The sequence below is a fragment of the Tamandua tetradactyla genome, chromosome 24, assembly GCF_023851605.1.
Source record: "Tamandua tetradactyla isolate mTamTet1 chromosome 24, mTamTet1.pri, whole genome shotgun sequence".
In the NCBI taxonomy this organism is placed as follows: Eukaryota; Metazoa; Chordata; class Mammalia; order Pilosa; family Myrmecophagidae; genus Tamandua; species Tamandua tetradactyla.
The window spans coordinates 2,507,587-2,530,780 of NC_135350.1; the positions used below are offsets into that span (position 1 = coordinate 2,507,587).

A 23,194-nucleotide genomic window follows, 5' to 3' on the forward strand; every position below is an offset into this window, starting at 1 on the left:
GAGGCATTATATTTTCAAATTATGAAATATAAAAAATGCAAAACTATTTCCCAATGTGTCAGGTAGGTGGGCCGCACGCATAAAGATGCCTGTAATCAATCTTCAGAGTTGTTGGGATGCAGTCTGCTCAGAGTTGAAGGGGCATGATTTTCAAAATAAGAAGGGACCTTATGTCATACAGTCTCTTTATACTCCTTTGCCGTAACCCCCAAGCTTTCTAAATCATTGCCTTAGCCAATGCTTTCCTTTGCTTTTCTGTCTTTTGATTGTGTTGATGTGTGTCTGGTTTCCTTCTTAGGGGTGGCTGGCCATGGCAAGTTTCCCTCCGGCTGAAATCATCCCATGGAGATGGCAGACTGCTTTGTGGGGCCACACTCCTGAGTAGCTGCTGGGTCCTTACAGCAGCACATTGCTTCAAGAGGTATGTGTTCACCTTTCCAATCAACTCATTTTGGCTCTTAGTTGCCAGATCTCCCTATCTATTCTGCATGTCAGAGACTTGGGGTGTCACAGCCAGGCTATAGGCCTTCCCTCTCTGTGCCAGTGGCATTGAAGAAGTGAGGGAGATGACTGTCTCAGTTTGCCAGGGCTGCTGTATAATGTCCCACAGATTGGTTGGCTGGAAACCACAGAAATGTATTATTTGACAGTTCTAGAGGCTGGAAGTCTGAATCAAGGGGTTGGGAGGGCCATGCTTCCTCTGAAGTTTGTAGCATTCTGATAATGGCCAGAGCAGTCCGCAGTGTCCTTTGGTTTGTGGCATCTCAACTTCTGCCTGTCACATGGCTGTCTCTATATCTCTCTTACTGTGTCCAGATTTCCTTTCCTTACAAGAACTCCAGTTTTATGGGATTAGCACTAACCCTAATCCAGTTTGGCCTCACCTTAACTAATAACATCTTCAAAGATCCTATTTCTAAATAGGATCACAGTTATGGGACCTGGGGCTGAGAACTTGAACATGTGTTTATTTCATTCTTTTTTCGTGTCAATCCAAAACAGTGACATAAAGATCAAAGAGAGCATTCAGGAAGCTACTGCCCTTAGTGGTAAAGCAAACTCTGGGTTTAGGGAGAAGAGAAGATGGCTCATAGGAGCTATGTTAGTGCTTCCCCCAAAACATATCTCAGGGTAAAATCATATCCTCAGACAAGATCTCAGACTACGTAATTATGAATGCTAAGGAATAGATAGTGTAGTTTTAGTGTTTTTGATTCTTCGAGTCTTCTTGAGGCTTGTCTTTTAGAGCTCTCTGTTTTCACTCCCTAGAAAATCAGGTGGTATCAGTTTTATTCTTAGCATTTATATAGCTACTCCTGGTTATTTTCTCTTGTCTTAAACATTTTATTAGTTGGATCTGCGGTCTTCACAGTTCACAGGGGCAATCACATGTAGAAAATCAGTCCCTAAGCTCAAGGTGGCAGAGCCCACAATAAATCCCAGCTCTCTTTTCTCCTTGTCCATTGGTCTTTCTTGGGTCCTGGTTAATGGCCATTTCCTTAGAATGAATTTTGGTATTTAAAAATATATACCAAATAGGATTTAAAAAATAAAATAAATAATAGGGGGAACAAATGTTAAAATAAATTGGGTAGAGGGAAATACTAGTGGTCAATGAGAGGGAGAAGTAAGGGGTATGGTATGTATGAGTTTTTCTGAGTGATGTCAATGTTCTGAGAAGTGATCACAGTGATGAATATACGGCTAGGTGATGATGTTGTGAGCCACGGATTGCACACCAAGTGTGGAATGGTCATATGTTAAGAATGTTCATATTGTATGTTGATTGGTTTTATTAATAAAAATTTAAAAAAATATATACCAATGTTTGGCAAAATATTGATAATTATTGTAGTTAGGTTATAAGTACATGGAGCTTCATTGTACTATACTCTCATTTTGTGTGTTTGAAGGTTGTCATAATAAGATGTTTTTAAAAATGTGTAGTATATTGTTAGAAAAGTTCTTTCAAATGAAAATGTGTTTTATATTCTTCATATATGATATCATATGTACATACCTTTGTTTCATTATGTATTTGAAATACATTGATGTAGATTTTGTTCATTTGCTTGTACTGCCATATGAGTTTTAACTCCTACTATAATATCAAACCACAGTTTGTTTATTCTCCTACCTCCGGAGAGTTAGGTGGTTTCAGTTTTTTCACAATTGAAAAACAGTGGTGCAACGGGTGGTGCAACGGTGGCTCGGTGGCAGAATTCTCTCCTGCCATGCCAGAAATCTGGGTTCAATTCCCAGTGCCTGCCCATCCAAAAACAAACAAACAAACAAACCAGTATCACCTGTGTACTCACCCCGCCCCTCCAAAAAACATGCTGCAGTAATGGGATAGTCACATGGAAAAAGAATGAAATGAGACCTCTCCATACAGCATAGAAAAAATATATACATTAAAACAACAACAACAAAAACAATGTTGTAGTAAATGTCCATATACCATGTGGGGACATTATGCTGCATCCTGGACTACAGGCTCCCTTCAGTTTTACTATGTACTACCAGTTTACTCTCTAAAGCAGGTGTTCCAGTTTATATCACAGCCTTATATAGGTTCATGTTTATGTACCTCTCCACCTAAACTTGATGTTACCAAAATTTTTAAGTTTGGCAGATCTTAGAGTTTTTGAATTTCTTTTTAATTACATTTCTCCTGTTAATGTTTTAAATTCTTTGTATTCTTTACCCCATTTTTCTATTTGTCTTTTTATAATTGATTTTGTAGAGTTTTGCTTATGTTCTGTGTTCAAAGCCTGTGTTGTTAGGTGTTACACATATCTTTTCCCAGTCTTAGAAATGTTCTTTTACTTTGCTTATAGTCTAATTTCCAAAAAAAATACATTAAATTTTAATATGTTTAAATGTGTCAATCTTTTAACGCTAGACAAAAGCATTTGATATTTTACTTTAAAAGTCTTTTCCTGGCCCATTTAATGAAGACACTCTTATTTTTTCTTAAAGTTTTACAGTTTTGCTTTTCATATTTAGGTTTTTAATCTACCTACTGTTTATTTTTGTGTATGGTATGAGAAATATTCTACTGAGTCTTTGGAGTTGTGATCTGGAGGTTTGTGTTTCTACCAGGTTCCCCAGATAAGCCTTACATACGCTCAAGTTTAAGATCCACTGGCTTAGAGAATAGAAAAAAATGTGATCTGTACCTGTGATAAATTTTTATGGAGATAAATATAATGAAGTTGACAGAACCCTTATCCTTGTCCTATTCAACATATTAATCACTAAACTCTAATAGGACACTGGTGAGTTTATTATATCTTCAGATGCCAGGAAACTGGGAGGGCACACTAACATGTAGGAAGATAGGAACGTGGTGGCAGAGATCTTGCTGGGCTGATCTAACAGGCAGTATGGCTCCCTTTAGTTCCAGGAAACAAGGCTTAAATATAACATAAGAAAAAAAGATTCATGAGTTTTAGTGTCTTACAGTCTTAATATGAGTTAGCAATGCAATGTGGTTGCCCATGAAGTTAGTTCAGAGTTGGGTTGCACTGACAGAAGAATGGTGTTCAGACAAAGCGGTAACAAGCCTTGCATTCTCGAGTGCTGGGCTTAAGCAAGCCATTGTGGGAGAGTAAAGCGCTGTGCTCAGTTCTGGGTGCCACACCTATGAAAAAGAAACATGGTGCTTCCACGAGGGCTGGCAGAAAGGGGAGATGTATCCCAACCATTTTGAAGGAACTGGGGCTGCTTAAGCTTGAATGGAGAATATTTAAGGGATCACATAGTTAGCTTTTTAAAAATATTTGATCCCTGCTTGAATGGAATCAGAGTAGATTTGAGGACCTGTTAAAGGGAGATAATTTTTATTTTAACAAGTAAGAAAGCGTTTAAAGTTGTTATTGTTTAATTTTTATTCCTTAAGCCAGTCTCCTAGTGGATAGTCCAAAGATAGAATGGGCCATACGTGGATGGAAAAGTGAGTTCTGTTATGGGGTCTGTTCAGAGAGAGGATGGGCTCATATATTCATAGAGAGGCCAAGTGTAGATAATGTCTGATGATTAGAGCATAGATGTGAGAAAGCAGAAGGAATGCTTGAAGGATGGCAGGTGTTAGCTGAACAGCACATCTTAGGTTTGTGTAGTAGAGTTAGAAAGGAGCTGGGAAGGCCAGGAATGCTAGAATTTCTATTTCGTTCTCTGGGCAGTGGGAAACCATTGAAAATTTTTCAACCTTAAATATGATCAAAGAGGAATTTTAGGGGATGAATAATTTGGAGATGTACAAGATAGATCTGAGGTGGTAAAGCAAAATTCTTAATCTAGAGTTCTGTGAATGAGCTTGAAATTATATAAAACATCTGTGCAAATGTGCTTATGTGTCCTTTTTCTCCAGTGACTCAAATTGGTACATCACCAAATGATTAAGGACAACCAGGGTAAAAAGTGGAGGGAAAACAGTTATAAGCCTATTGTAATAATAAAGATAGAAGGTGGAAAAGGAAAGAAAGAGAGAGAAGGTAGAGACCTCATGACAGAAATCAGTAGAACTTGGTACAGAGTATAACAGAAGGAGACAAGTTCTGGCTGTCAAGAACAGTGTTACAGTGATAGATCCTCCAACTATTAATTGGTTAACTCTGCAGAAAACCGTTTAACTTCTCTGAGCCTCAGCTTTCTCATCTGTAAAATGAGAGAATTAACGTTTCACAGTGTAGCTATGAGGAACAAATGGTCTGCATTGCATGTAAAAGTTATTTTTTTAATTATAAGATTCAAAACAAATGCTGGTTAGTATTATGCTGGGGTTCAGAGATAGAGAGTAATCATGAAATACTAGAAAAAGTAGGGAATTAAGAATTATTTTGTTTTACTTACTAGTGGAGAAGAGTAAGGTAGGAAACGAGATAACCTTGGGGAAACCTGTTTTGAGGTTTAGAGTTTAGGCAAAATGATTCTTCAGGAGGTTACATTTAGATTATCCTCTTCTTGTTCAAAACTCCTTGTCTCTGTTTAAAGTTATAGACTTAGGAGTTCAAGGCTTAAAGTATTGAACTGGGGAAGTTGCCCCCAAAATTTCACTTGAGCTTGAAAACTTTGATCTGATGTTTGGGTTCCTTGGAAGGTCATTTTTAAAAAAAGATACACATTTGGATTTATTTGTTTATGGATAATTATTCTTCCCATAATCTGCTCCTTCTAGATTATTGCTTAAAGTCAGTAATTGTCTCAACTGTGTTTATAAACCAGTGTCCAGTGTATTATTTGGCACAGAGTAGATGCTCCTAAGTGATTGTTGCATGATGGAAGTAGGGCTCAGCTTCAGATAGTGGATACATTTAAGAATGCTGGTCTCTTTAGAGAATAGTGGTATTTCAAGCTCAGATCAACAGATAACTTGTTCCATATGTCATTCCGAATTTCTTACCATTATCTGTGTAGTATAAGGTAAAGGCAATTGATAAAATTGCACAGGGGAAGACTGTCGTATTTTGATATGCTTTAGATATAACATAAAACTCTTTTAATGTGAGTAGAGGAAAATTGCTTTGCCAATGTGTTAAATATCCATCTGACTTGGTCTGTAACCTTTATCAGATTTTATAGATTCCCTGTTTCATAGGCCTAAGGAGGCTGCACTCACATCTTTATTGCGGTAAGTTTATTAAAAGGCAAAGGGTGAGTTACCAGTGATTAGAACAAGCACCAAATTTTGTTTTTCTGGTTCAGGGACATTGTGTTAAAACAACCTTCTTTAATCACTAAAAACATTGAAATTTATAATTTAGATTTCCTACTGAATTGTGGCAACTGTAACGAAGAAGCAGTATAGTCAGGCTCTGAGAGGTTACTTTCTTTTTTAGATTTCTTGGGAGGTGAAAAGATATTTTATTCTAAGGTAAGTTCCCCTGCCTGCTAGTAGGGAACCTGAATTTCATATTTGGAAATTAGCTCTCCCACCCCTCTATTTCTTTCTATTTGTATTTCCAATGCTTTTTTGACTACCAGACTTCTGCATACATAAAGGTTTCTGCTTATCGGGCCTCCCTTGGCACCTAGTTCTTACAGTTTTGATGTGGGCCGGTGCTCCAGAGTGACCATATCTGAACAATAAGGCATAGATTAATATGATCAAAGTTATTTTATTATATGGATGAGCGTTCTTTGTTTTGCCTTCTTAGAATAGTCACTATTTTATATAATCTTCCTATCAGAAAAATATCATATAGGGATGGTGGCCTGGGGAGGATGAGATCAGAATGCAATTACTTCAGCTTCAACAGCCTCAGTTACACTCTTTTCATGTAAAATAGTCTCTTTACGTGATGAAGGTAACTTATTAGAAGGCTGGTAGTGGTCTAGTAACTCCAACTCTTATTTCTCAAGTGTGCCCTATGACTTTCACAAATTGTGAGGGATCCAAGACCTTTCTGTGCCAATATAACAAGGGTTAACTATTGGCAAATCACTATTTAAGAGACTTCTATCTTTCATTTTTCATGTCTTTCCTGGTGTTAGTACAATACAGACTTTGGAATGCAATATCCTGTTGGCAGGTTAATGTGGAAACTCAGACAATTTAAGTTTTTTGTATTTGTCCCACGAATCTTATACAACATAAATGGCTTATTTTTGTTGTTTGTTTGTTCTGAATCACAACCATAAGTACCATGAAATGACACTCTTTCTACAATGTTGCAGCAGTATGATTGAGAGAAAAACACTTAAATAGTAAGCTACAATTTCTTGTTCTGATAAGAAATGCAATTTTGGAGGAATGTACTTGTAAAAAAGTCCTCTCATTTCTGTAATTCTACTCCATATTTGATTTGTTCAACATTATAACTTCACCTGGTTTTATCTTTTTAATTTTTTTACCTAGAAACATGATAGCAGCTGGAAATTATGAGATTGTTGATCCAAAAATAAGAAATGTCCAGATCTTTGTAATTAGAAAGAAGAGCCACTGAGGTAGTGAGACTTTTTAAGGACACAGTGTATCAGTTACATATATGTTCCAACATGACTAATAGCAGATTTCTTAAGAACATGGTCTGAAGGCACATAATCATGCAGAAATCATTTCCTGAGCACACACACATATTTATGTAAGGCACAGTGCAAGATTCTGCAAAGTAGGACACTTCTCCTCAGGCAAGTAGAACCATTCACACAGACTGAACTTCAGTCAACCACTTGTGCGTTTCATGTAGACAGCAGAGAAAAACAGATTCTAGTAATAGATATGCATAAACTGAGGTAAAATGTTTTCTTGTACTGACGACTCCATGTGGAGAACACACATACAGAATATGACCAGACACCCTGATGGTTAACTCTTCCACTTTTTATTCTGCTAATTTTTGTTGTTCTTTATTTGTTTTGCCTCCTTAGAATTGTCACTATTTTATATAATCTTCCTATCTTTATTTTAACCCCAGAGTCTTAGGGAAATGGGGTGTTGGATTTTACTAAACTCCTGGTCTCAGATCCTTTCTTGCTCGAGCTTGTCTGGGAATTTCAGCCAATTTCATTTGAGGGGGAGTTGAAAGCATTTCAGCAAGCAAACAACTGAATGAGTGTCAGCCAAATCCTGAAATGTTTGTTTTAAAAGCATTTTTGGATATCATAATCGAAAGTCTACCAAAATAACATGATCTTAAAATATGTTTTGAAAAAGAAGATCCCTTTATGTTTCCTTGAGAGGTCTGGAACCATAATAAATCTAAACATTTAGCCAAAGTGTTAAACCTGAAGTATACAATCACACCCATAGGAGAGGTAAAGCTAGAAGACAAATATTTGATTGGCAAACTAATCCAGTCTCATGTCAGATGCTCTTTAAATCCTAAGCAGTAAATCTATTCTAAAAATAATCCAAGTTAGAGGAGTTCGGGAATCACTATATGGGTTTAGTAGGCCCCGTTTCCTTATATCAGGATAACTTAAAAATATTGGCACTAATATAGAACTTAGTTTTGACAAGAATAGTGCTTATTTTCCTTCTTGTCAGGAATTTAATTTAGTATTTAATATTAACTCCAGATTTTTGAGCATGCTAATTCTAGGGTATACTGGAAAATACCTGCATAAAACTCCTTGATCAGAGAACACATTGTATGTATAGAAGGTTTACGCTTTTTACATTTTTCTTGTATCTATGAGTAGTCTTTTAGCATGCTCACTTCACCAAATGAAATTCCGGACATGCAGAGGCAGGAGTTTTGTGCATATATACCTTTAAGAGTCCTTGGTTCATTGGTTCTCAATCTTGATTGTGAATTTGAACATCTGTGTTCCTACTCCAGCCCTATTAATTTATACTTTCTGAGATTGTGGGTCCTGGATATTTGTATATTTTAAATGCGATATAGATCATTTTGTTGTACAGCTAGGGTTAACAAGAACATTAGATCTTTGTGGAAATTTTTTTATAAAATGGAAACTTCAGTGATGGTTTTGTTACAAGATAGGAATTGGTTAGATAGTCCTTTGGTTTCAGTAAATTAGGGATGTTTAGTATGTGTACATGGAAGATTCAGAAGAGACAGTTCCTCTTCCTGCTTCGGCCAGCGAGCCTCTCCTGTGGAGTTCATCCAGACCCTTCATCAGTTGTCAGCCTCACCACTTGCCCTACAGATTGTGGACTCTTCCATTCCTACGGCTGTCCAGCCATCCTCTCCTGAGAGTTCACTGAGGACCTTCATCGGAGTTACCAGCTTGCAGCCTGCCCTACAAACCTTGGACTCTACGTTTCCATGGTAGTGAGACACTTTTATAAAGTTTATATCTACGGATATTTCCTGCTGATTCAGTTTCTCTAGAGAACCCTAGGTAATATAGCACATTAAGGTAAGATAACCCAAGACTTTATCACCGAGATTACTCTTTTTTTAATTAAAAATTTTTTTAAAAACTGCAGTATAAAACATGAACATTCTTACTATATGATCATTCCATTCTTGGTATATAATCAATACTTCACAATATCATCACACAGTTGTATTATATTCATCATTGACTACTAGTATTTCCATCTACCCAATATATTTTAGCTTTTGTTTCCCCTATTGTTTTTTCCTATACTCCTCACCCGTCCCTTTAATTGATCACTAGCATTTCAATCTACTAAATTTATTTTAACATTTGTTCCCATTATTTATTTATTTTTAATCCATGTTCTACTCATCTGTCCATACCATAGATAAAAGGAGAATCAGACACAAGGTTTTCACAATCACACAGTCACATTGTGAAAGCTATATCATTATACAATCATCTTTAAGAAACATGGCTACTGGAACACAGCTCTACATTTTCAGGTACTTCCCTCTAGCCTCTCTTACATACCTTAACTAACATTGCCAGGAAGGTCCACACCCCTGGAAGTCATGTCCCATGTAGAGAGGGGGAGGGCAGTGAATTTGCTTGTCGTGTTGGCTGAGAGAGGCCACATCTGAGCAACAAAAGAGGTTCTCTGGGGGGGCTCTTAGGCCTAATTTTAAGTAGGTTTAGTCTATCCTATGTGGGAATAATTTTCATATGAACAAACCCCAAGATTAAGGGCTAAACCTATTGCTTTGGTTGTCTTCACTACTTGTGAGAACATCAGGAATTCTCCACATGGAGAAGTTTAATTTCCCCCCTTTCTCACCATTCCCCCAAGGGGACTTTGCAAATACTTTTTATTCACTGTTCAAATTACTTTGGGATTTATTGGGACATCACTCTGGACAAACCTACAAAATCTCATGTCCTATTCAAGGTTCCGTGTACTTATGGTGTTCAATTAATCTATCCACATAAGTTATATTAGAAAATACACTAGTCAAAATATAAATTTTGTACCAAATAAATTTTTTGCTTTAGTTTCACACATAAGTTAAAGCTTTAATATATGAATTACCACCTATTTCAACACCCTGCAATATTTGACATTCCTTTGTTCTTCCTCATGCAAAAACATTTTTTTAATTTATACATTTAGTGACTATCATTGTACACTCTAGGTATTCCTAGATTATACCATGAGATTACTTTAAAAAAAAATCTTTGATGTGGTAATATCCTGCTTCTTTATTTACTGTTCACACAAGACCCAATTTTTAAAGATATTGCAGGATAGATTTATACAGCCATTTATACAGATGAAAAGACCATTTTAGTTAAGTTTGCCACAGCTCTTTTTCACAGAATGGAAAACAATTTTGCACCAAGTCTTTAATTTTTAGGTTGAACAGTAATGTGTTTATCTTAAAGGATATAAAGCTGACATCTAAAGGGAATAGGTCATTATTCAAGCATAAAGATTGCTCATAAACAATGTAAGAGACTGCATTAAAGATATAAAATAAAGTATGATGCTTAATTTACGCAAAATTATCTCTGACTAGTTCTAATAGAAATATAATGTAAGCCATACATTGAAGTCATTTATGTAACTTTAAATTTTCTTGTAGCCACATTAAGAAAAGCTTAAAAAAAAACTACACAGGTGAAATTAATTTTAATAATTATTTTATCTAATCCAGTATATCAAAAAATTATCATTTCAAAATGTAATTTATAAAAATTATTGAGATATTTAGTATTCTCATTATCTATCGAGATAATATATTTACTATTCCTTTCTCATGTGAAATCTTCAAAATTCTTTGTATATTTTATAGTTTTAGTACATCTCAATTCAGACTAACCACATTTCAAGTGCTCAGTAGCCACATGTGGCTAGTAGCTAACATAACGGACAACATAGTTTTTAGGAAGTTTTTGAAATTCCACCCCAATGATATATAAATCATTTCAGCCCTTTCAAGAGTGCATTGACAATTATTCTTGTTAGAAAGGTGTTAAATCATTTGGTGTTTTACTTGAAATACCTGGATATATTGTTAATAAGGCATATTATATTTTTATAGCATACTAGTAATATTAGTACTCATAAAGCAGAAGTGAGAATTCTTTAAATATCTGATGGGGTAGATTGGATCATATACCCCCAAAAAAGACTTACAGACTTTCCTTAATCTGCTTGTTAATCATAATCAGCATTCCTGTAGGTGTGACTGCATGTGTAAATAGGACCTTTTGAAGATGTTATTAATTAAGGTATGACCAAATTGAATCAGGATGGTTCTTAGTCGACATTGCTGAAGGTCTTAAAGACAGAGAAAATTTGGAAGCAGTCAATGGAAAGCATAAACAGAGAAAAACCAGAAGATACAGGCAGGCACCAGAGCCACAGGAGGAAAGAATGAAGTGGATCACCGTGTGATGGACAGCTGTCATTGCCAGAATACCACCAGCTCTGGGAAAAGAAAGCACGACCTTGCTCATGTCTTGATCTGGGATTTCTGTCCTCTGAAACCATGAGCAAACAGTTCTTGTGGTTTACAGCTAGCCCATTGGGTGGTGTTTGTCATAGCAGCCTTGGCAAACTGAGACATTCCCATAGCTAGTAATTGTTACATTTTCCAGATGTGAAATGATCCTAAACTGTCCTTAAATTTTGAAGTGGAACCACCAGAGGACAGTCTCTATGCACAATATATGAAAAGTTTTCTGAACTTTAAAGATACATGATTTAAATTTGAAAATGAAAAGTCTCATGGAATCACAAGAAATTATTATTTTAGATCTATAGTAATTGACTATACAAGCCAAATCATTTTTTTGCACTGTTTACAGTTTTTTGACCTGACATAATTAAGAAAATTCTTTCATATATGGAAGGTGGAGAATCCTATTTAAGGCTACTAAAATATTTAGGTCTCTCATAATCTCCAGGAATTTTATAGGAGTAAATGAAAGACTATATTGTAAGTAGGCAGCCACTAGCAACTCCAAGCTTTTAAGTATCTTTTTTAAGCTCACATTCAAGTTTATTTCTTGTATCTAGTAGAAGACTCTCAAGTTTTAGTCAAAAAGTCACAGTGAGATGATTCACTCTGTGATTTTCACCTTTAACAGTCAGATTCATCATTAAGTAGGTAGAAGTTGAAACCAGAGTCCAAGTTTTGGCAGATAAAAGGAAAGATAGACTGAGAGTTTTATAGAAGAGTAATTATAGTAACAAACAATGGAATCCAAGCCAGGCAAGAAGGAAAATCATGAGTACAGTGAGGTGAAATGAAAAACTAGTGTTTTCGCTAGTGGTCAAAGGATTGAAGTCCAGCTGGGATTGACATCCTCTAAGATAGGAGACAGTACACCAAATATATGAGGCTTGAAATCAAGACTTCAGAAGTGTGTAGTATTTGGTTAAAAAATGGGTCTAGATCTCACCTTGGCCGTGGGTGGTTAAGATGAGACACAGAATATGCTCATTACAAATGAGGAAGTCAGGGAACTAAAAGGGAAAAGTACTGGAAATTAAGACATCAAGAATGTGGTCATTAAGTCATTAAATTGTGGTAGATAGGAAGACTGTGAAAAGGTGCTATGATTTTCAGTGAAAAAGACGGCATAATCAGGAGGTGGGGTTGGGTCATGTATTTCAGGTCAATGATTCTCAACTTGGGATGATTTGTCCCCTAGGGAACATTTGGCAATGGCTGGAGCCATTTATGGCTTTCACAGCTGAGGGGGTATTACTGTCATCTAACGTACAGAGGCCAGAGTTGTTTCTAACATCTTACAATACACAGGACTGCTCCTCACACAAATTACCTACTTCAAAATCTTAATGGTGCTGAGGCTAAGAAACCCTGCAGTAGATGAATATATTAGAGTCAAGGTTTGGTGGCTGGAAAATAGGCTGGGAACTATCAATCTATATCCATCTATCTATCTTTATTTTTTGGCTTTGGTAGACTGTGGGAATCAACCTGGGTCTCCCACATGGCAGGCGAGAGTTCTGCCACTGAGCCACTATTGCACCACCTGGAACTATCAATCTAGAAAATACTGTGATTCAATTTTAATTGATTAGCTTCTTATGGAAAAAAGTATTAACATTAAAGATAGACATTTGTTCCTTCACTAATTCAACAAATATATATTGCATTCCTACATAATGGAATACACCTATTCCAAGTGCTTAAGATCCATTGCTGAACAAAACAAAGATTCCAAGCCTTGAACACCTTTCATTCAAACAGGAGACAGAGAAAAATAAAAATAAGTAGTAGTAAATTAGATCATTTGGTAGAAAGCAGTAAGTGCTTAAAAAAAAAAAAGGAAAATAAAGGATATTGGGTGTGCTGGAAGATAGGAGGGGGAGAGAGGTGTTGTAATTTTCAATATGGGTGTGCCAGAGTGAGCCTTATTGAGGTGACATCTGAGAAAGATTTAAGAGACGAGAGAATATAATGATTACATTGACCTGAAAATAATTTTGGTCTGCATTTAATTCACAGCGAAGTCTTGTGGTTGAATCCACCTACTAGAAGTGCAGTGGACTTGTGCTAAGCACTCTGAGGGGTGCAAAGCTAGATCAGACAGTTTCTGACTTCGTGGAGCTTCAGGATGAACTAACAATCTTGCACATGAAAGAAAAATGAAGACAGCAAATACAAGACAGCAATCTTTCCCTCTACAATTTGTCCATCTTTTGATCCTTTTTTTTTTTTAGTGGGAGAAACAAGCAGCTAACAATTAGTCCCTATCTTCTGCTTATTCTCCACATTTGCTCTTTCTCAGAAAAGAGAGCTTAAGAGTAGAAGGCAATGTGGATTAAATAGTGATGTGAGTGCAGGAAAGAGGTGATGACGGTGGGTTTTGAAGTCGAAGACCAGGAGCAATGGGTCAGAGAAATGAAAAGAAAGGTTAAATTTACAAGAGCTAATGACTTGAAGAAATGCTTACATTTCTTCATTCACCTTCCTTGCTGACTTTGCCACTCTTCAGTGTCTGAAACAAGTCCCTCATTTAGTTCTCTGCCTCTCAGGTATGGTAACAGCACAAGGAACTATGCTGTTCGAGTTGGGGATTATCATACTCTGGTGCCTGAGGAGTTCGAAGAAGAAATTGGAGTCCAACAGATAGTGATTCACCGAGAGTATCGACCAGACAGCAGTGACTATGACATTGCCCTGGTTAAATTACAAGGACCAGAAGAGCAGTGTGCCAGATTCAGCAATCACGTCTTGCCAGCCTGTTTACCACGCTGGAGAGAGAGGCCACAGAAAACAGCCCCCAATTGTTACATAACAGGATGGGGAGACACAGGTAATACAAATAATGCACTTTGTGCCTGCTATTATCCACTTATTTGGGTGTGCAATGGACAGTAAAATCTTAAATGGGTTCAGGCTTTAGTGGTGTTTGGAAATACTGCTGTGAGAAATGCATGCATGTAATTTGGATTTACATCTTGAGAAGAGAACTCAGTTGTCTTTAATGCAAGGGTGGAATATGTGACTTTTTCCTGGTTGGAGCTTAAGGGGTAAAGAATCCTCCACTTTTAGTACCCCCCCACCCCCAGAGAGGGGACAAGGGAAAAATTTTAAAACCCTACTCCAAGACTTGTGCCTGGCAGTCTGTATTTTTAGAGCTCTTCTAGATGATTTTGATGTAGCCCGTCCAACAACGGGCTTTGGCAACAACTGTTGGTATTTTTTCGCAAACCAAATAATGTGGAGAATTCCTAAATATACATACAATACACAAAAACAGAGCTGCTGGGGTTGATTGGGGACCCAAACCACTCATTTCTCCTTCACCCTAACCCCCTCCCCAGCAAGAGCAGGGTGCTAGCATATACTCCTCTAAGGTAAATGCAGCTGTAGAGTTGAAGCCACGTGTTATCAGCTAAGTGCTTGCTCAGGATGGACCCTGAAGAGCAGACCTGAGATTTCACTTGGAAAAAGTGCTTAATTCGCAAATGACTGCTGAATAAAGAGAATTGACAGGTTCTTCTTTGTTAAAAATAATCATAGAGAATTTTACTCTTGAATAGTGTTGAACAAGTGTATCTCCACAGGTGATGAGTGTCAGTAGGGTTTAATTTAGTATGCATCTGTTTATTTTATCCCATATTACATGAAATCTGGATTTTAGACATACACTACTTCAAAGCAGTGACACTGAGAACATTTTGGACTCTCTTTAAAGCACTGGTACCAATCCTCATAACAAAATTGCAGAAGGAAACATTTTCTATTATAATGACAATCAGGTAAAGGTAATAGCATCCTCTGTATACTATGGTGATCCCTGAGGCAAATCAGTTCTCAGAAGTGTATCTGGAAGAATTATGATTACTTCGTAAGGGAAGGTTCAGTCCCCTTTGGACATATTTAAATTGATACAAATAATCAAGGAATTGAACAGAATGAGTGTCATTGTGGACTAATTATTCCAGTTGAGTTAACAGGATCAGAGAATGGTGGAATCTATATCCAAGGAAAGGATAACATGTAAGATAAACCTTTTAGCTACTGAAGAATGAGCAAATGGCTTACCAGCAGATGAACTATCACTCAAGTAGTATTTGTGTATGGTAAACTATGTGCAGTGTTTCTGAATGTTTAAGAAATGTGTTTCTATTCAGAAGTTACTGCCACTTTGTGCTTATTTGTCATTTACAATTAATCCCCCAAATTTGATTAAATAGATTTACCTCAGGGGAATTGATGTGCTATTACAAAATAAGCATGCATGCATTCTTAGTGTTTCAATATAGAGAATTTAAATATTAACTTGTACACAAATATATCCTTTAGGTTTAATCTCTAGAGCCAAATCCATAAATAATTATTCCTAAAAAGTGATACTAAGATTAGTGAAGGGTAAGAGTATATTTAAGTGCCAAGGTTCAGACAGTTAATGACATTACATGCCATTTATAATTATCATTCATTTTAAACTAATGCCACATAGGATTTTTCTCCAAGAACATTAAATGTGCATTAAAATGCTAAATGTAGCTCTTTTCAGTAAGATTGTTAGCTGGAATCTCATTGACTAATTCAGATATTTGGTCTGAGTAGGGCGAGCCTATTCAAGAACTCTACAACAAGCAGCCATCCCCTTACTTCCCAAGAGATTCTGTGAACAACGTTATAAAGGTCGGTTTACAGGGAGGATGCTGTGTGCTGGAAACCTCCACGAACGCAAACGTGCAGACAGTTGCCAAGGAGACAGCGGAGGCCCGCTCATGTGTGAACGGCCTGGAGAGAGCTGGGTTGTGTTCGGGGTAACCTCCTGGGGTTATGGCTGTGGAGTCAAGGGTTCTCCTGGTGTCTATACCAAAGTTTCAGCCTTTGTGCCTTGGATAAAGAGTGTCATCAAACTGTAATTCATGAAGACTTCAGGAGAAAAGTTTAAGAACCTGATGGAAAATTGTTCAACCTCCAATCTGCTCAGCCACAGATGACAACTAAGGAGATCTGAGAGCCATGTTTGTTTTATGACATTTGTGGTAAACATACTGGCAAAAAAAAAATTCAGGTTATATACCCCTTAATGCTTTTGAACTTGTGATGTGAACATTTAGGGTTACAGATAAGTTTTTTGCTATAAGGCTCTTTGGTGTATGCCCGCATTTGATATGATGGAAAAAGTAAAGGTAAGAGTGGCATTCCTTTCTATGTATGTAAAAGGCTGACATGTGAAGATAAACCACAGCCCAAAAGGGAATTCCACTATAAACTCAAACCAGAATAGGCTCAAGCCACAGGACGTATACACACAGCACATTCCTGAATTCAGTGGTTTGGTATTTCGAAGCCAAGTGTCCATGTATGAACACTATGGAAATCCAAATAGAAAAAATAGATTTTAAAACTACAGTACCTATAATAATATACTTTATTATAAGTTAGCAAAATTTTAAGGGATTAACTTCTTATAGCCTAATAAAAGAATGCTTCCAATTAGGTGTTGGATATACAAGCTAACTTATTCACCAAATTTATAATTCATCAATATGAAGGCTTAAAATGCCAGTCTCTCAGCATTCAAGTTGCACATTGCAGTTTTCAATACCACATCCTTAAGATACTCATCTATCCCTTAGTCAAATCTTATTTCCATACTTTATTAAAAATCAAACTATAACTAATTGGCCACAAGGGAACTTTTATAAATTTTTTTCCAAAGAATACTTCTTTGGTTGCAACAGTATAAAATCACCCTTGTTAAACTACATTAGCATTGCTGGTCTTCAAAGTCTTAAACTTAGAATCATTGGTTTTGAAAGCAAAACTCCACATATAAGAGGGATGGTACCGATTACATATGCAACTAATTCCTAGATGACTTAATCACCTCTAATTTATAACACCAAATAAACTTCCACCACACACCAGGTTTTCTGAACCATGGCAGAAGACTGCCACCTACTGCAATTCTCTGGTACCCCACCTATTCATTCCTTAACACTGCTGATACACCTCAACCTGACACTATTAAAAATGTTTTCCCCTCTACAAACTGGAAAATTCCTACCCACGTTTCAATGCATATGCCTACATTGTATGTGCTAAATACTGCATATGTGGCTCATACAACTTATTGACAACTTGTAAAATGGGGAAACACGCTTAGAACTCAAGGTAATAGGAAAAAGCTCTACCACACTGTGCCCTCATGAGCCTCAACACTGACAATGGCAGTTCTCCTCCTCGACCACCTCCACTTTTCAGTTAGTTATCACTACGCACCCTCATTAAGACACTCCTAGTAGCAATGCAAGATCTTTGCATAAGAGATGGAAATATGAAAGGTACACCCTCTCCAGATTTGGGTAATCCTTCCTGAATGGTATTGTAGGCCCTCCCCCAAATCCCAGCCAGTGCCAGTCACCATGCAGGGCTTTTACCTTCCGTGTTCAAAACGGAAGCTTGTTGTCCCCCATTAAATGTAAAACTGGTGCTAATCTACAGGTGCTGTATAGTTTACTCCACTGCAAAGCCACGTGTCAGGTAGAAAAGCCTGTAACTTTAACAAAGGAAAAACTTCAATACAGGTGAGAAAAAGCATTCTTTATTGAGCCTGCCTCCAGTAGTGCTGGTACAATGTAAACCGGTGGCCGGCAAACTTGGTAAGGAAAGTAAACATCTCAGAAAGCAGTCCATAAGTGGGCATGGTTGTTCCAAGAAAACTTTTGAAAAAAGGCAGCCTGCAGTTCGCTGAACCTTAACACATGGTTAATGAAATGCCTTTATTATAGCTAATTTTGTCATAACTCTTAAGCGTTTTTTAATACAAGTGTTCAATGCAAGTTTGTGTAAATAAAGTGCATTAATACCCTACAATGCATGTTCATTTTACCTTCCCACTTTCACCTATTAATCATCCAAGTGTTTACCCAATGAATCAAGCATTTTATCCTACTATAAGAAAGGGTTTTATTTTGTTTCAAAACCGTACTATATTTAACATCTAGGCCCCTATTAAAAATATAGCCCCCCCCCCCCCAGTTCCCAGATTATCCCGAATATAACCCAAATTCACGTCTGAGGATCCACCGGCAGGATGTATGTCACTTCTATCATTTTGGATTTCTTGACATCTGTGAAAGACAACCAGCATTATAAAATCCACATCTTAAGACTGTCCGGTACACTGCTTAAGTTTTAAGCTAATCCAATTACTCTGCATCTGGGTGGCTATTCACTCAATTACAAAACGCTGGAAGAATGGGCACTTCAGCTTTCCAATTCCTTTGTAAGAATTCGAGAGTTTTGCCACGCAAAGGAGGACTCCAAGAGACGTTCTCTCATGCAACACGCAAGGGGTTTACTTACCACACATGCGTGGGGCTCACTGAACACGCAGGAACAGAGAGAGAGAGAGCCCCGAGCCTGGGTTTGGGGAAGCTTTTAAGGGGTAGGATGGGGGGGGGGGGTGAGGGTCGAGCATGAGTCACAGGTGCTTCATGCAAGAAGCAGATAAACATTTTTACAACAAGCATTTCTCGCACATGAGTCATGGGAGTTGCTTCATCCAAGAAGCAGATAACCGCCCCTGAGAAGTCCCGGGTTGTTTTTCTTAGCCTGATGGGGCCCATAACTCTTTCCTTTACAATTCTTAACTCACACCAAATGCATAGCAGTGAATATAAAATGACACAAATGCTTTTTCTGGATATTTCTACCATTCAGAAGCTAAAATATATGTAAATAGCTAAATTAAGCAGAAAAATCAGCTACTGTTAAGTTTTATAAAATCCTTCTTTACACCTTAGGTTCAGGTTAACCAAAAAATAACAAAAGGAAACGTACCTCGTTAAACTTTCAGTCACACCTATCACAAGCATTAGTCCATCTTCCTAGAAACATTTGAAAATTAATTAGAAAATCTTGCATAGTAACTCAAAATACTCGATTTTTCAGTGAAGAATGTTACTTGTGCAAGTCAGAATCTGATACCAATTAAATGGTGACAGCTTTGCCAATAAACAAGAATATGCTCTTCCATGGCTAGGAAGGGAGACTGCCACGGTTGACAGGTCCCAAAGATACATGGACACAAAATCCAGAAGTGACCGGCACGCGCAGCCTCGATGTTACTCACCCTCCGGAGATGACTTTCCTAAGTCTCGGGGTGTTAGAGTCAGGACGACCACATGTCACCGGCCACACCGACGAACGAATCCCTCTCCCTCAAGTCCACGAGACCCTTTTCCCAGGACAGCTCTTGGGCCCGGGCCGCTCCTCCTGGAGTTCAGGCTTCAGGGTCGCACGTGGCCGCCGCGCGACTGAAAGCGCATCTAAGTACGTCCAGGCTCGCGACCCTAAACTCCTCCCAGACTGGCCGCAGCTACCCCGACAACGCCAATCTTCCTCCATTTTAATAACGCCAGAAAGTTCCGCCTTAATCACCGCTAAGGCACCTGTAAAGCAGTCGTGCACACGCACACACTCAACCTCGCCACTTCCCGGGGCCAAAAGGCCGCACGCTTCGGCGCACGCGTTCTTATAGCGCTGATGACGTTTCCGGAAAACGCGCCACGCGGGGCGGAGCCTCCACGATTTCTCCCTCCGCCGCAGGCCGCCACGGTCCCACCCCTTCCGGTGGCCGCTCTTCCCACAGGGCCCGACCCCCTCCCCTGCCCAGCACGTCGGTCGGGATTTGTCGCCTGGGCCCAGGAGCCAACGCGCTCTCGCGAGACCGCGCGATTCTGAGGCTTGCGAGCGCGGAAGGCTGAGGAGGGCGAGAAGGCTGAGGGGGGCGAGAAGGCTGAGGGGGGCGAGAAGGCTGAGGGGGGCGGGAAGGCTGAGGGGGGCGAGAAGGCTGAGGGGGGCGGGAAGGCTGAGGGGGGCGGGAAGGCTGAGGGGGGCGGGAAGGCTGAGGGGGGCGGGAAGGCTGAGGGGGGCGGGAAGGCTGAGGGGGGCGGGAAGGCTGAGGGGGGCGAGAAGGCTGAGGGGGGCGAGAAGGCTGAGGGGGCTGAGAAGGCTGAGGAGCGCGAGAAGGCTGAGGGGGGCGAGAAGGCTGTTGGTTGCTTAGTGTGTACTGTGAGGTAGTCAGTTTACAAGTGGTGGTTATTCCTGACTCACCAGGTCAGACAGCTCTACAGGTTCTGCCGGAGCTGCTCCTTGAGTGCCTGTGTCGGAGCCCCCGCGGCTCTTGTCCTCCCTTCTTGCTCCCTTGTTGCCGGCCCTGTCCTTTAGCGGTCTGCGGAGTCCGTTGGCCGGTCCGTGTTGCCGGCCTCGCCCACGGTCTGTTTCACCTCGGGTTAGAGAAGGGAGACGTGGGCCCCGCGCGCCGGGAGTCCTGTGAGGGGCCCGTCCACTGCCGGGGCTGTGCCCCCGACCCCCGCTCCGGGACCCCGCTCCGGGACCCCCGCTCCGGGACCCCCGCTCCGGGACCCCCGCTCCGGGACCCCCGCTCCGGGACCCCCGCTCCGGACTCCCGCTCCGGACTCCCGCTCCGGACCCCCGCTCCGGGACCCCCGCTCCGGACCCCCGCTCCGGGACCCCCGCTCCGGACCCCCGCTCCGGGACCCCCGCCGGGTCCGGGACCCCCGCCGGGTCCGGGACCCCCGCCGGGTCCGGGACCCCCGCTCCGGACCCCCGCTCCGGGACCCCCGCTCCGGACCCCCGCTCCGGGACCCCCGCTCCAGGACCCCGCTCCGGACCCCCGCTCCAGGACCCCGCTCCGGACCCCCGCTCCGGACCCCCGCTCCGGGACCCCCGCTCCAGGACCCCGCTCCGGACCCCCGCTCCAGGACCCCGCTCCGGACCCCCGCTCCGGACCCCCGCTCCGGGACCCCCGCTCCGGACCCCCGCTCCGGGACCCCCGCTCCGGGACCCCGCTCCGGACCCTCGCTCCGGGACCCCGCTCCGGACCCTCGCTCCGGGACCCCCGCTCCGGACCCCCGCTCCGGACCCCCGCTCCCGGGTCTCAGCCCTGCGTGGGTCGCAGGGCGCGGTTGGATTGGTCGGTGCCATCGCCTTTGTGAAGGAGACTCCGAGACGTTTTAAGAAGGGATTTAGTCCTAGATTGATGCTGATGAAATGCGGCTAACCTTATTTCCGGTTTTCCTCTTGGTTTTTCTTCGTTGTGAAGAAAGGAGGAGTCGGGAAAGTTTTACTTCGCGACGGGCCGCCTGTGACAGCAGCTTGCAGGAAATGGTGCCAGGAAGGGTGAATAATAGGCTGCAGGCAGATCCGCTGAAGGCTGATGAAATCATTACAAGCCTTTTGGGGAAAGAATTTAAATAGAGGAAAAACTGCTGTTACGGTTAAAGCTGCATGGGCAAGTTTACAGAAGATAAACCTTAATTGGAGATAACCAAAGCTTTTTCTGCAGTTCACCTTGCCTCATCCCGTCTTATGTCCTCTCAGTCTAACCTTAGTTTACTCACTTTATCTCACTTAATCACACTGCTGAACTGAAAGAATGATTCAATAACTATAAATACTGAATCGCGGTTGGGAGTTTTTCAGTATTACATTCAATTTAGAGATAAGATCGCCAAGTAATAATCCACTTCTGCTAAGTGTTAAGGTCTTATGGAGGAAGATTTCAATGAATTTCCCTTTGGGTTAAGGGGCCGCATCAGCAATGAGTGTGTGTGTACTGGCTTCCGTAATGGAGCTTTGTGCTTTGGCCAGTGTGGAATACAATGTAGTAAAGATCTGCCCCTTTCTGCCTGTGCGTTTTTGTTTATGTTCTTATGTTCATCTTGAAGGTCCTACCAACTGTTTTCATCTGTCAAATTTCTACTCCGCTTTCAAAGCTTTGTTCAAAAATTTGTTCTGTAAAACTTTGTATTAGTCCAACTGGGTTGATTTTTTTTCCCTCTCCTTTGACATGCTAAAGTACTTATATTTTTCTTCTCATATTCTATTTTTAATCATAAGAGTTTATGTACTCATCGTCTTTATTATATTGTAACCTCCTTGCAGACAGGGACTGAGCCTTGACTTATCTCAAGTGCCTACCAGAATGTTTTGCATTAAATAAATATTCAATTTCATCATCAAAGCCCTTGAGGTATTCAATATATATTTCTGGAATTGAACATGTTTTATATTTATTTTTAAAAAGCCAGCTTGAGTATGGGCTGTGCTTAGAACTTGCTTTCAAAGGGTAGAGTGAGGAAAGGAGGAAGAAGCATAACTTTACGGTGGCAAAGTCTGGCAAACAATCTCAGTCAGAAGATTGTGTTGTGTTCTGGTGGTGACTTGCTGGCAATCCATTACTCAGACTCTACCTCTGTCACCTGACTTTTTGTCTCCTTTCAACTCCTACTCCTGTGTCCAAGTTTCCTATAGTGCTGTAGACATGGTGGATTAAGAACCATCCTGATTTTAAATTTGGCCTCATCCTAAGATCTTCAAAGATCCTATTTACAAACGACTTGACATCCACAGGATGAGGAGTTAGGAGTTGCACGTGTTTTTGTGAGGGCCATGAGTCCATAACACCAGTCTATCCGTTAGAAAAACATCACACAGAATCAAATTGAGTGTGGACAATGGTGGCTCAGTGGCAGAATTCTCACCTGCCATGCTGGAGACCCAGGTTTGATTCCTGGAGACTGCCCATGCCAAAAACAAAACAAAACAAAAAATCAAATTGACAGGCATTCTGTAGAATACGAGATCAGCACTCAAAACTGTCAAGGTCATGAAAAACAGGAAAAGTTTGAGAAACACATTAGAAGAGATGAGACATGATGAGTAAATACAATGTGGCATTCAGGTTGGGATTCTGGAGCAGAAAAAAGACATTAATAGGAAACTAGTGAAATTTGAATGAAGTATGGTATAGTGCTCTACCAATATTGATCCTTAATTGTGACAAATGTAACATGGTATTG

General features: G+C 40.2%; 1 protein-coding gene, 1 long non-coding RNA gene and 1 other non-coding gene across 3 annotated transcripts in view; 1 reads left to right on the plus strand and 2 right to left on the minus strand.

Annotated features, from left to right (window-relative positions):
* PRSS12 (serine protease 12) overlaps positions 1-16,530 on the plus strand; it is a 116,849-nt gene extending 100,319 nt beyond the window's left edge. The window contains exons 9-11 of the mRNA XM_077142444.1: positions 299-421; positions 13,868-14,148; positions 15,912-16,530. Of these exons, the coding sequence (XP_076998559.1) occupies positions 299-421; positions 13,868-14,148; positions 15,912-16,219 (712 nt within the window). The 3' untranslated portion in view covers positions 16,220-16,530. The remainder of the gene's footprint in view (positions 1-298; positions 422-13,867; positions 14,149-15,911) is intronic.
* On the minus strand, positions 8,925-19,830 carry LOC143668003 (uncharacterized). The gene is made up of 3 exons (XR_013168234.1): positions 19,441-19,830; positions 19,149-19,195; positions 8,925-18,436 (listed from the first exon to the last, which is right to left on the minus strand). It is a non-coding gene; the product is annotated as an uncharacterized LOC143668003 (long non-coding RNA).
* On the minus strand, positions 19,264-19,394 carry LOC143668619 (small nucleolar RNA SNORA24). The gene has a single exon (XR_013168486.1). It is a non-coding gene; the product is annotated as a small nucleolar RNA SNORA24 (small nucleolar RNA).
* Positions 19,831-23,194: the final 3,364 nt, after the last annotated feature.